Genomic DNA, 13,775 nt, shown 5'->3' with positions numbered 1-13,775 from the left:
CCCACTCGACCGTATGGTACATAATATTTTACGACTGCTTCCTCGGATTATACAAGGTTTGTATGACACATCATGTCAGTTTGAGCATTTGTGTCAGGCCTGTGGTGCGTTACCGCAGATCATATCATAATCCCATTTTCATTTCGGTGTTTGGAAACATAATCTAAAAATTCATGACCTCCCAGCCGGAATTAAACGATATGAGCCGAGTGAAAAAACCGGAACCAGTCTAAATCGCACCGGAAATCTTCAAAGGGCAATAACTCTAATCTCACGTTGTTGTCAGATCGTGTAAACGTGTTTTTCCCAGCTGCAGGTGTTACATCAAATAACAGGTATTACAGATAATTTTATCGCCATTTAGTTGTGGCCGTTCTCCCTACAGAGAACTTTATATACATTGAGGTTGATGTCATGTCTGCATGTTTCAAAGCAGCAAAGCGCCATTCATAATGACCCCAACAAAATGTAAATATACAATGCCGTCCGGTAATTCCGCGCACCTAAGCACATCGATCGCAACACGGTAACTAACGTCTCTTATTTGTTGTGGTTTACGTGAATAAACATGCTGGTATGCATCATATTTACCTAGAAATATAAGTTTTATTGATGACTATAAGATTCTAACGTTGCATTATGCCATACGGTTGGTCCTTACCGGCGTTCTGACGACATCGCTTGCTGTCCGGTAATTCTGCGCGGCAACTGATGAGCATAACATCCAGCTGGAAATCCGAAGTATGGAAGCGTATTAGGGCCAGATTTATTTCAGAAATCACTTCATCAATGTAAGGAAGAGTGTTTCATAATAAATCCAATTATGAATAATGAAGAAAAAGGTTTAGAAATCTGAAGAAAACGAATTTTCATAAAACTGTCAATTTATCTGTCAATTACTGGTATTTACTTACCTTTAGCAGGGATAATCTACAACAGGGATAGGTTATTGCTTGCTTTCTTTACCATTTGTACTAATTAGCGTGTGCCTCATCATGCTCCAACGCACACAGTGACTTGGTTCGTTCCCAGTGCAACTTCGGCTGCGTTAAACAGTACTTCAGCGAGTTTATTGTATCAGTCGGAATGTTACAATGGATGATTGAATGAATTATGGCAAAAATTAAGATCAAGAATTATATGTGAATGAATGAAAGAAATAAAGAAAAAGAACAAATGAAAGAAATACATATGTGAATGAATGAAAGAATAAATGATACACCACGGCCATCCCTCCCCAAACATGTTGAAGAACGCAAAACTATTGCAAGAACACATGTCTTAACACCAGCTGACCTTTTTTTTTTAAATCTACTTTGAGACATTTTTTACATTAGTAATTAATTCAAATATCTTATTGCATGTGTGGAATGGCATGGGCATTGACAGAATGTTAACTGACACTCTCACACACCCCTCAAATAGAGAAAGTTTAGAACTATCACAAAGCGTTGTAAACACCTTTCAGTATTGTCAAATACTAAGATCAACAAGAAAGAAAGAAGTTTTAGACCTATATCACAAGCATCAATGGCGGATCAGATCAGATCGGCGATATATGTCATATTTTTCACACACATCAAATACACCCTAACAAAAAAATTAAAATTATAAAACTATCACTATTACTTGCAAACACCTTTCACCTGATGGTATATTCCCCCCATAAAAATTAAAGGTGTATGTAAAAGAAGTTTTCAGGACAATAACTAGAAACACTCAAACAACGCCCTGTAGTAGTTCAATGGCGGATCAGATCATTGGCTACACTGGCTACACTGGCTACACTGGCTACACTGGCTACACTAGTCACATGAGCCAAGGCATACGCTAAGGGGCTTTTCGAGGAGTGACCACTCCCCGTTATATAGTCTCCCTGCCTTTAGTGATTAAAAGCCAGTCCCTTGTAGAAATGTACCGATTTCAAGCATAAATGTGGTAGCAGATGATGTTTACCTTCGATACGGAAGTATGCTATTGAAGCTGCGCAGAATTATTTAAATTTGGTTTAAATATCTAAGCTTATTGTTAGCACGGATCCTAGGTTTCAGTATGTCATTGCATCTTGTGGATCCCATACCTGCTATTGACATGTGTTGTTTATTGATCAGAGACTCGTTCCATGATTTGCAAAATGGTTGATAAGATTGGTGCCATGAAAACCATTTTTATGGTTACTCATGTATCAAGTGCATAAGGTTAGATTAAAGTGACTGTTTGCCTAAAGAGGGGTTACCATATCATTATTTATCCAGCTTTAAATGGATACAATTCAAATTATAAATCTACGTTTAAGTAAAGTTGCGAATTTTTGTGATCCTTATCAAAGTGTGAGTAGTATACTTAATACACACCCAAAATTTCAAAAGAGTGTCTCTGTATTGGTTAATAAGATTGACCATATCTGTTGTCCATGGTAGTGATTTTGTTAAAATATTCCTAAAAAAAAGAATAAAATGAAACAAATTTATTTAACTTAACACTCTGGAGACCAAACCATCAAAGTACACTGCACAGAAGAATTCGAAGATAAAGCTACTCTGTTTTCAATTTTGCGGTCCTTTATCGTTGATTTAAGACCGCTAAATGTAATTTTTAAAAACACGAACGCGTTACCACCATGACAGATAAGCTATAGTATTATGAAAGAATCAGGTGGTCCGTAACTTATACCCTGATAGCAATGTTCGTTGGGCCAACATTGGCCAACGTAGGCCCAATGATGGCCAATGTTGGTCCAACATTGGCCCAACGGACATTGCTATCTGGGTATTGAGTGACATATTATACCCTGTAATCATAGCTACAGGTAACTTTTTGGGTCATTGAGTTATGTACCCGCTTGTGTTCATCTCAATTGGGTATCCCAATTTTCTTTTGAGTTACCAAATAAAATGTACTCACTTCGCTCAAACTCAATTGGGTAACTTGCCATTTTCCATTAATTGTATAAATTTAATAAAGTTTAATTGCACGGTTTGTTCCGTAATATGAGAAACGATAAGAAAGACTGCAAGTTGTCAAGTTCATGTCCTGAAATAGAACTTCTTCAGTTATTTTATCTGCCCACCGGTACGCAACCTAAGATTTGACATTTTTGTGTGTACGCATGTAAGATCACATTTATTGAGTATTTACACAAATTCAAGCGTACTTGTACGCAATAGACTTAATTAATTTCACATAAATATTTGCATAATTTACGCAGATACGCAGCTTATCTGTACCTCTGCTGTGATGTTTCAGAATCTCAGCAATGGAGGCTGTACATGTGATGGGTGTTACAATGATCAAACAGCTGCAATACTGCTTCAAGGTATGTCTTTATGACAAGACTGCTTTGGTATTCATTTTACAGATTGATCCTAAAAATCAAGCATGGGAAGGGTGAAAAGTCCTTGTAAAGCAAAGATAGATAATACTGATTTTTTATTAGAACTCACAGATGTTTATTTCTGGCTTTTCTGACTGAGATCCTGGATTGTGAAACAATTAGTTTTTGGAACCTTGAGCAAATGTCAGTAAACCAAACTTGAAATAAGAAATTATCCAACTTCTTGTTATTATTATTATAAGCCTGGGCCTAGATTTTTTAAGCTGTCTTAGCGCTAAGATAGACATGAGTTAATATTTTATATATTATTTATTATCTATATTTATATATATTTGTATAGCGCCAATATCCAGATCACCTGCTCAAAGGCGCTTTGTTCTTCCCTCGATCATTGAATGTCAATCTCAAATGGCACATTGTATTATCAATCTCAACTCCCTAGGGATCATACATCAAGTTAATGTTAATGTTACAAGTTAATGTTAATGTATGGTACTTACGACCATCTTAACACTAGGTGAGCTTCGAAAATCTAGGTCCTGTGCCTAGATTTTCGAAGCTCTCTTAGGCTAAGATAGTCATAAGTGCCACTCATTAACATTAACTTACTTACTATCTTAACGCTAAGAGAGCTTCAAAAATCTAGGCCCTGATTAGTAATGTAAAACTTAGCAGAGGAAAGGCAGAGAGGTAACTGTATTTCACTGACAATCATGATAATAGCGCCAATAAAGAGGAGGAGGCTTTAATGTGAATTTATTAATTATTCATACGTTTGGTATAGAATCTTAGATAAATCTACATCTGTTATGAGTTATCTGCCATTCTACAGTGTGGATCCATTACATTCAGTGGCTGATAAGGTTCATGTTCCATGAGCATATCATCATGTGTCAAATCCACACCCTAAATCATCCTCAGTCAACCATATCATCACTCTGTCAGTGGATCAGTGTGCACTGGATTTTCGTTCTCAGCTCCCTGGGAAATATACAACCCTGACAGGCACTTTAATTTCATATCATGTTAACATATCCTAACAGGTACCCATAAACTGTTTGGCGAACAGAAGCTTGCTTCAGAAAGTCACTTGCCAAGATATGCATGTGAAATGTAAGTGGGTTAGGACCAAAGCCCAAGAAACTTTTATTAGTCAACCTGCCCAACGTCACCTATCTAACCATTGACTTTTCTGCACTTTTCCTCATCCCCGTGCAGATTGAGGTTAGAATTGGTCTTCAGCAAGTAATGCTTGTCCTAATGAAGAAGCAACTAACAGGTTTAGTGGTCACTGACTTCGTTGGTGCGTATCATATTATATCCCAGTTACATTGATCAATGCTCATGGCGTCAATCACTGAATAGTCTAGTCCAGACTCGATTATTTACAGGCCACTGCCATTTGGCTTGAATATCACTGAGAGCGGCTTTAATAAGTCAAGATTGGCCTAAAAGCATTTATTTGTTCGTCTTTGGCTGTTGTTTTGTAATGTAGAGACTATGTAATTCTTTTCCTCAGAACCAGAGTGAGTTTATGCTGTTCCTCTCTCACGTCGGCGATCCTCACAATGCGTTCCTGTTCTACTTCCCCTTGGCCTTTTTCCTCCATCAGTCTGTGGGCAAGAGAGTCGTGTGGGTAGCAGCCATTGCAGAGTGGTTGAATGCAGTCTTCAAACTGTGAGTTCATTTACAAGGATTTACAGTGACACATATGATCGTCAGTGAGTCAACGAGTGTGGTATTATGTCACTATTAGCAATATTCCTGCAATATCACAGTGGGGGACACCAAAAATGGGCTTTACACACTGTACCTATGTGGGGAATCAAATACAAGTGTTTAGTGAGATAAGCAATCAAAAAGGCGACAAAATCCACCCTGCGAAATGACAAAACTCAAGTTCAAGGACAAACACCATGTCAGACAATGGAAGGGATTGTTTGTCTGAAGGACTTAAGCTTGTCCAGTTCAAGATGGAAGCGTGATGTATCACATACTGAATGTGTGCCTAGATGACGAGGTCTGTGCTGTGAACCAGTTGTGATAACTTCACAAGCCTAATTTCAGCTCATTTTACTAAGAAAGTGTAATCCCAAATATAACATACGTTACATTTGACCACTTTCTAAAATGGCATTGTGTATTTCATAGCTTTCGGACGTGGGAGCCGTGCCAATTAACACTTGTCAGAGGGGTACACAAAGTCCATAGTCTAGACTACCAGTTGTCCGACTTCCATTTTGTGGAAGCCAAGGTGGCTGAGTGGTCTAGGCTGCTGACTCTGAGGGTGTGGGTTCAAATCCCAGATGGGACTCAACCCCAAAAGTACTAGAATCTGTACTTTACTAAGAAAGTGTAATCCAGCAATATAACATAATATATATGTTTCATTTATCATATGTAATCGGATGTAGCACATTATTTTATTAGAGGTGATTGGGTAAAATGTTAATACTGAATTTGACTTTCACAATTGTGTATTCACATCATGAGCATCAATCTGTGCAATTGGGAAAGATGACATGCTTGAGTGAGTGAGTGAGTTTGCTTTTATGCCATTTTTAGCAATATTCCAGCAATATCATGGCAGGGGACACCAGAAATGGGCTTCACACATTGTACCCATGTGGCTATCAAACCTGGGTCTTCGTGGTCACGTGACATGCATGAACCCAAGTCTGGCCACCTGATTGCATCGTCACGTCTTACATCAAGCATGGGCTGCTGACAACAATAATGGACAATTTCCATGACTGAATACCAGGAGTCACACACAAACATTATTGTATGCCTTCTTCATTATTCATTCATCAAATGTATTTGTCTAATTAAGCATTTGCTTTTTCATACATCATCCTCTGTTAGCTACTTTTGGTTTTTTACTGTAGAATTCTCCATGGCGAACGCCCATATTGGTGGGTCCAAGAATCCACTGCCTACACCAACGCCACCAGGCCTCACCTGCAGCAGTTCAGACTGACATGTGAAACAGGACCAGGTAGGACACTAATTATGTTGACATGTGAAACAGGACCAGGTGGGACACTAATTATGTTGACATGTGAAACAGGACCAGGTGGGACACTAATTATGTTGACATGTGAAACAGGACCAGGTGGGACACTAATTATGTTGACATGTGAAACAGGACCAGGTGGGACACTAATTATGTTGACATGTGAAACAGGACCAGGTGGGACACTAATTATGTTGACATGTGAAACAGGACCAGGTGGGACACTAATTATGTTGACATGTGAAACAGGACCAGGTAGGAGACTAATTATGTTGACATGTGAAACAGGACCAGGTGGGACACTAATTATGTTGGCATGTGAAACAGGACCAGGTAGGACACTTATTATGTTGACATGTGAAACAGGACCAGGTAGGACACTAATTATGTTGACATGTGAAACAGGATCAGGTGGGACACTAATTATGTTGGCATGTGAAACAGGACCAGGTAGGACACTTATTATGTTGACATGTGAAACAGGACCAGGTAGGACACTAATTATGTTGGCATGTGAAACAGGATCAGGTAGGACACTAATTATGTTGGCATGTGAAACAGGACCAGGTGGGACACTAATTATGTTGACATGTGAAACAGGACCAGGTAGGACACTAATTATGTTGGCATGTGAAACAGGACCAGGTGGGACACTAATTATGTTGACATGTGAAACAGGACCAGGTAGGACACTTATTATGTTGGCATGTGAAACAGGACCAGGTAGGACACTAATTATGTTGACATGTGAAACAGGACCAGGTAGGACACTAATTATGTTGACATGTGAAACAGGACCAGGTAGGACACTTATTATGTTGACATGTGAAACAGGACCAGGTAGGACACTAATTATGTTGGCATGTGAAACAGGATCAGGTAGGACACTAATTATGTTGGCATGTGAAACAGGACCAGGTGGGACACTAATTATGTTGACATGTGAAACAGGACCAGGTGGGACACTAATTATGTTGACATGTGAAACAGGACCAGGTGGGACACTAATTATGTTGACATGTGAAACAGGACCAGGTAGGACACTTATTATGTTGGCATGTGAAACAGGACCAGGTAGGACACTAATTATGTTGACATGTGAAACAGGACCAGGTGGGACACTAATTATGTTGACATGTGAAACAGGACCAGGTGGGACACTAATTATGTTGACATGTGAAACAGGACCAGGTGGGAGACTAATTATGTTGACATGTGAAACAGGACCAGGTGGGAGACTAATTATGTTGGCATGTGAAACAGGACCAGGTAGGACACTTATTATGTTGGCATGTGAAACAGGACCAGGTAGGACACTTATTATGTTGACATGTGAAACAGGACCAGGTGGGACACTAATTATGTTGACATGTGAAACAGGACCAGGTGGGAGACTAATTATGTTGACATGTGAAACAGGACCAGGGGAGACTAATTATGTTGACATGTGAAACAGGACCAGGTGGGACACTAATTATGTTGGCATGTGAAATTAGATGATATAGATCAGGCTCATATGTGAAACAGGACTAGCCAGGTTACTGATAAGGCTGACATGGGAAACAGGACCAGGTAGGAAACATATTAAGCTGGCACGTAAACCAGGATGATGCAGATTGGGCTGATATTTGAAACAGGACCGATTCATTTTACTAATTATGTTGACATGTGAAACAGGACCATGTAAGTGACTATGTACTGGTATGTTGACATGTGAAACAGGCCAATTGCAGGTAACCTATTAAGTTGACATGTGAAGCAATACCAGGTATGTTAGACTGACATCTGAAGTAGGACAACGTAGGTAACTTAATTGGCTGACATGTTAAACAGGACCAAGGACAGTATTTTTTTAGGTTGACATGTGAAACAAGGCCAGGTAGGTAACTAATTATGAAACAGGGCCAAGGATGATATTTTTTTAAGTTGACATGTGAAACAAGACCAGGTAGGTAACTAATTAGATTGACATGTGAAACAAGACTAGGAAACATTAGGCTAATACATGAAACATCACCGCTGACATCTGTTTTTCTTCCAGGCAGCCCATCTGGTCATGCGATGGTGACATCAGCGGTTCTCTACATTCTTGTGTCAGACTACCTCTTTTACGGCAAAGTTAAAAGGAACTTACAAGGTAACCATGGTTCTGTATGTTTATAAAGATATAGCTGCAGATAATTTCACATCACTGTACACTGAAACAGAGCCAAGTAATACACACAAGGTAAATATTTGTGTGTATGATGTGGGGAAGGTCAGGTGGGAATCCATCGCGTGAGATAGGATAAGTGAATAAATATACAATTTATAGTTAAAATTTCCAAATTTTAAACTTATCCTATCTCACGGTATGCATTATCCCACGGTTGGCTGGTGGGCCGCAGATTACCCCAGTGTCAACTCCACAACCATGAGGTCGCATAACAAGGAGGCCGAGAGAAAGCACCAACTCCCGATATGATAACTCCAACTTGTGATGGGTTGCTTCTGAGTGATAAACCCCTTGGCGTATACAGTACAAAAACTCTAGGGAGTGGGCGGTCCCGAATTAATGTTTTCAACTTTTGACAAGCAAAAGGATGCAGTTTGGCAAGTAAACCCCACCTCCCCGCGATTTATCAGGAATCCCCAGTGAATTAAAGTCGGAGACTTTAATCTGGCCAGCTCCTGCTTCGAAACCATCCCCCACAGACACTCGCTGGAAGGCGTTAAAAGGGAGAACAGCCCGTTGTTTTCTTCTTGCTCAACTATTTTATCATGGTCGAAGAAGAGAGAGAATACCGTGAGATAGGAGAAGTACAGTCAGACCTCATTTATCCGAACTTCAGATATCCGAATACCTCAGTTCCTAACATTCTTCACAAAGACGAAATTTTCTAGTTACAATTTACCTCGTAGATATCCGAATGTTCGGTTTCCGTATCCGAGCGGTCAATTTTAGTAACAAAACAGCAAAAATGTACAAATTTGCCTCAGATATCCGAACACCAAGGCTGTAAAGTAGGCAAGATGTCTGATGTTTACCGCTCCTCAACAGTGCTCACTGCATTGACCTTTGATCAATCCTATATCAAAACCCAAGGTCTGTTGTCGGCGAGGTATCAAAACCACGATGTCTACCGCTTCTCAAAACATTGTGCTGGCTGCTAGTTAATTCATTGTTTATTGAATATTTATCACAGAGCGTGTAGGTTAATTATAGAAGAAACAATTAAAGTTTGACATTGAGTGGACACTGATTCAAATCGTTGATTGAGGCTGGCTCATGCGTTTCAAAGATCGTCATAGTATCAACAAAAAGAGATTCCAAGGTGAAGCAGCTAGTGCCGACAAATAATCTGTTGTAAAAGGCCGAGAGGAATTGAAAAGTGTGCTCCACGAATATGACCCAGAAGACATATTCAACATTGTGAAAACTGGACTGTTCTATAAACTGGGACCTAATCACACATTGGCGTCACAACCTGTAAGTGGAACTAAGCGATCAAAGGAAAGGATCACTGTAGTATTGTGTGCTTATTCAACTGGAACTGTAAAAATCAAACATTTTGTTATTGGCAAAATCCTGTAGGCCTAGATGTTTTGATAGCAATTTCAATCCTGAGATATATGCTAGATATAGAAACAACACAAAGTGGGATGACAGCAGAGCTGTTTCGTGATTGGCTGCTGTCTTTTGATTGACAGATGAGGTCAAAGTGGAAGGCGGGTGATTTTGCTTGTGACAATGCGGCTAGTCACAACTGTAAAATCTGAAACTGACCAGCGTGACTGTCCATTTCCTGCCACCCAACACAACCGCACACATTCAGCCAATGGATGCAGGGATCATCACGGACAGTTGTAGTTGTTTTGTTTTCACGTGTAGCCCGACCGCCTTGGTCCTGATTCAGATATCGAATGATTAGTTTGTCGAAACAATTCAATAAAAACAAAGTGTTCGGATAAACGAGGTCTGACTGTATATTAGTATATAATTTATATTTAAAATTTCCAATATTGATTGCCTTTCAGTATATTGATGCGTGTATTTTCGTGGACGATGTTTTGTGTTGTGATGCTGGCTGTCAACCTGTCCCGATGTTACATCGCAACACACTTCCCTCACCAGGTGGTGGCAGGAGTCACTGTAGGTAAGATGGTGGCAATAGTAGAGGCTATGATAAGTGAACAGATAGTACAAGGGGTCATTGTAGGTCACCAGATGATATAAGGGTCATTGAAGGTCAAATGATAATATATGGGTCATAGTGGGTCACCAGATAATATAGGGGTCATTGAAGGTCAAATGATAATTTATGGGTCATTGTGGGTCAGCAGATGATATAGAGGTCATTGAAGGTCAAATGATAATATATGGGTCATTGTGGGTCACCAGATAATATAGGGTCATTGAAGGTCAAATGATAATGTATGGGTCATTGTGGGTCAGCAGATGATATAGAGGTCATTGAAGGTCAAATGATAATATATGGGTCATTGTGGGTCAGCAGATGATATAGGGGTCATTGTAGATCAAGAGATTGTAACAGAGGTCATTGTAGGTAAGAAGGTTACTAAATGATAATCTGGAACATTATGGGTCACCATGCGACCGGAAGGGTATGTTCTATGTCAGGGTAACCCTAGCAGAGCTTGGTAACTTATATAGTATGACCAGAAATTATTGAGAATTTTAGGAATATGTTTAATTGGATTTCTAGTATAAACAACCTTGACCAGCTATCAAGTGCTTAGTTTCAATCAAGAGAGACAACTCCGTTAATCCTTTTTCATTAGTTTGTGAAGAGTTATCCCCCTTTGTTTACTTGCTAGCAGGCGACATTTTCAGTGATCCTCAGTATGGATGATTTAGAGAAGAGGAAGTTGATTTTAGAGTATTATAACAAGGACATCAGATCAGCTAAAGTGATTTCAAGTAGAACAGACATCCCTTTGTCCACTGTTTATCGTGTTTTGAAAAATATTGCAAATGGATATGGCATTGAGCACCAGGGAGGCGCAGGTAGGCCCAGAAAATTGACTGTCGGTGACAGGAGGCGCTTAGTATTCTTGTTTCTAAAACAAACAAAGGAGTTTAGAAAACTTAAGGCTGGATTTGATTGATAGAGGAACTGTGTGCCTATCTGTAAGGAGACAATTAGAACTGATCTGCATGCAATGGGTTGGCAGAAAAGTTGAGGAATTCCATCACCCATCATGAAACCTGAACAAAAGGAGCAAAGGTTGAACTGGTGCTTACAGCATAGATATTTTTTAACTGGGACAATGTGATTTTCTCAGATGAGAAGTTCTGTGTGGCTGGTTCCTAGTACACTGAAATTCTGAAAATGTTAAAATACTCTGAATAAATGCTACATAAAAAGATGACATCACAGATGGGTATACATAAAAAGATCTCAGTATGTTAGAGTAATGAAGCGATAAAGAGACCAGCATGGTCTTGGGGCTTTAGGTATAAGATAGGCGCCGCAGTTTGTAGCCATCTTGACCCAAAAACATTTGCAATATTTCCCTGCAACAATGCAGTTTTGACAAAACAAAAAATACCTGAATATTTTGTCACATTTTTTCCAGGTGTTATGATTGGTCAGATCTTCAACAGCTTCTTTACAATGACCTTGACCTTCAAGCATCACCTAGGTGCAGCAGTGCTGTTTATGACCACAAGCGCTGATGGCGTTTGGAGTGATCCAGGCCATAGGGATGGATCCCATGTGGTCGGTCAGCAAGGCCCAGCAGTGGTGTGCCCAGAGCAAGTGGGTGTATCTGGATACCACACTCTTCTACAAGCGTCACCAGGGATGCATCAAGCATGTTTGGTAGGACTGAAGAATCTTTGATACTTATGTGCATGCTGAGATGAATTTCAGCGAACATACATTTTCACGAGAGCTTCAATGGTCATTTAATAAACTCTTAGGACAAAAGGTGGGGTGCGTACACCTGCACCCCTCCCTCTAATTCTGCCTATGTGAATTAGTAGGGTTGAACATGACTTTGCCAAATGTATATATATATATGTGTTGTTGTTGTTTGATCGTTAGGGGAAAAGCAGACTGATCAAATCCCAATTCGCTCTGATTACAGTTCTAGATTGTTGTAGGGGTATTGGGGTAGCCTAATAATACATCTCCCTCCTTAGTTTAACAGACATGTCATGATATAATGGAATAATGTTCAAAGCAGCATCAAACCCCACTCACTTACTGTAGCGTGAAGGTCCGGGTTAGAATTGGTCTTCAGCAACCCATGCCTGTCATAAGAGGCGACTAAGGGGATCAGGTGGTCAGGCTCGTTGACTTGTTTGACACATGTCATCATATCCCAATGGCCTAGATTGATGCTCATGCTGTTGATCACTGGATTGTGTGATTCAGACCCGAATTATTACAGACCGCTGCCATATAGCTGGAATATTGCTGAGTCGCGGCATTAAACAACAACCAACCAACCACCTTCTCATGCCTATCATATTTTGTTGGGCGGTTGGGTAGCCTAGTGGTCAAAGCGCTTGGCTCATCACGCGAAGACCCGGGTTCAAATCCCTACATGGGTACAATGTGTGAAGCCCATTTCTGGTGTCCCCAATCGTGATGTTGCTGGAATATTGCTAAAAGCGGCGAAAACCAAACTCAGTCAGTCAGTCTTATTTTGTTTCAGGTCTTGGCATCAGCCTCTGTTCCTCCTGCCACAGGTCAACAACAGTGGTCACTCCATGGCGAACCGTGTAGTCCATATCTCTATCTCCTTGATAGTATCTGGTTCATTGACTCGTGTAAACTTCCTCATTTTCCCATCATCCTCTTCTATCTGTTGGCTTTCTGCAAGTTTGTACTACTCTTTGTATTCATTGTTAACATTGTACCAAGAATTAATTTCTTTTCTAATAATAACAAAGATGAGAAGAAAATAGAGCTGACTAGATGCCTGTACTTGCCCAGATATATGATGTCTTAGATGTTGGTCAATATTGTCATGATTTTATCTTTATGTATCACTTTTTAGCTCTACTTTCACATTAAGCAATAAACTCCTGTCACGCTCACTCACTCACAGGGCGTAGCTACCATCAGAGCTCCAGATAAGATTTAGCTCATGTGGTACTGTACCCACTGTATATTTTTGGAGTGGGTATTATGATTGTTAGTGGGTATTTCATTTTTCCTTTACCCACTGCTTTCAAATAAGTCCGTATTTTCAGTCATTTTACTCACCTAAGTATTATGTTATTGAGTAAGTTTACTAAGCAGGTATGTTCTGCCTCTCATATCATACCTAATCAAAACCAACTTAAATATAATGGAAATGATTTCATAAAAATCACTCATCCTATACTAACAGTACAACACTAGTCCTATACTAACGAGTACAACTTGATAGCAATCAATGTCTTTTCATTGCACAAGCTATTTTTTTATA

General features: G+C 39.7%; 1 protein-coding gene across 1 annotated transcript; it reads left to right on the top strand.

Moving 5' to 3' along the window:
- The first annotated feature begins 269 nt into the window (after positions 1 to 269).
- Positions 270 to 13,445, top strand: LOC124272471 (glucose-6-phosphatase 3-like). Its single transcript, XM_046707650.1, is given in 12 exon segments — positions 270 to 335; positions 3,247 to 3,316; positions 4,854 to 5,011; positions 6,223 to 6,332; positions 8,392 to 8,476; positions 10,368 to 10,486; positions 11,931 to 12,025; positions 12,027 to 12,143; positions 12,145 to 12,175; positions 13,017 to 13,030; positions 13,033 to 13,114; positions 13,117 to 13,445. Coding segments are annotated over 11 exon segments (1,068 nt in total). The 5' UTR covers positions 270 to 335; positions 3,247 to 3,256; the 3' UTR covers positions 13,314 to 13,445.
- The last annotated feature ends 330 nt before the right edge of the window (positions 13,446 to 13,775 follow it).

The sequence above is a fragment of the Haliotis rubra genome, unplaced genomic scaffold (assembly GCF_003918875.1).
Source record: "Haliotis rubra isolate DU_JTF1 unplaced genomic scaffold, ASM391887v1 Scf17, whole genome shotgun sequence".
Classification (NCBI taxonomy): domain Eukaryota; kingdom Metazoa; phylum Mollusca; class Gastropoda; order Lepetellida; family Haliotidae; genus Haliotis; species Haliotis rubra.
The sequence above is the reverse complement of the archived record's forward strand: the minus strand, read 5'-3'. Positions and strand labels throughout refer to the sequence as shown.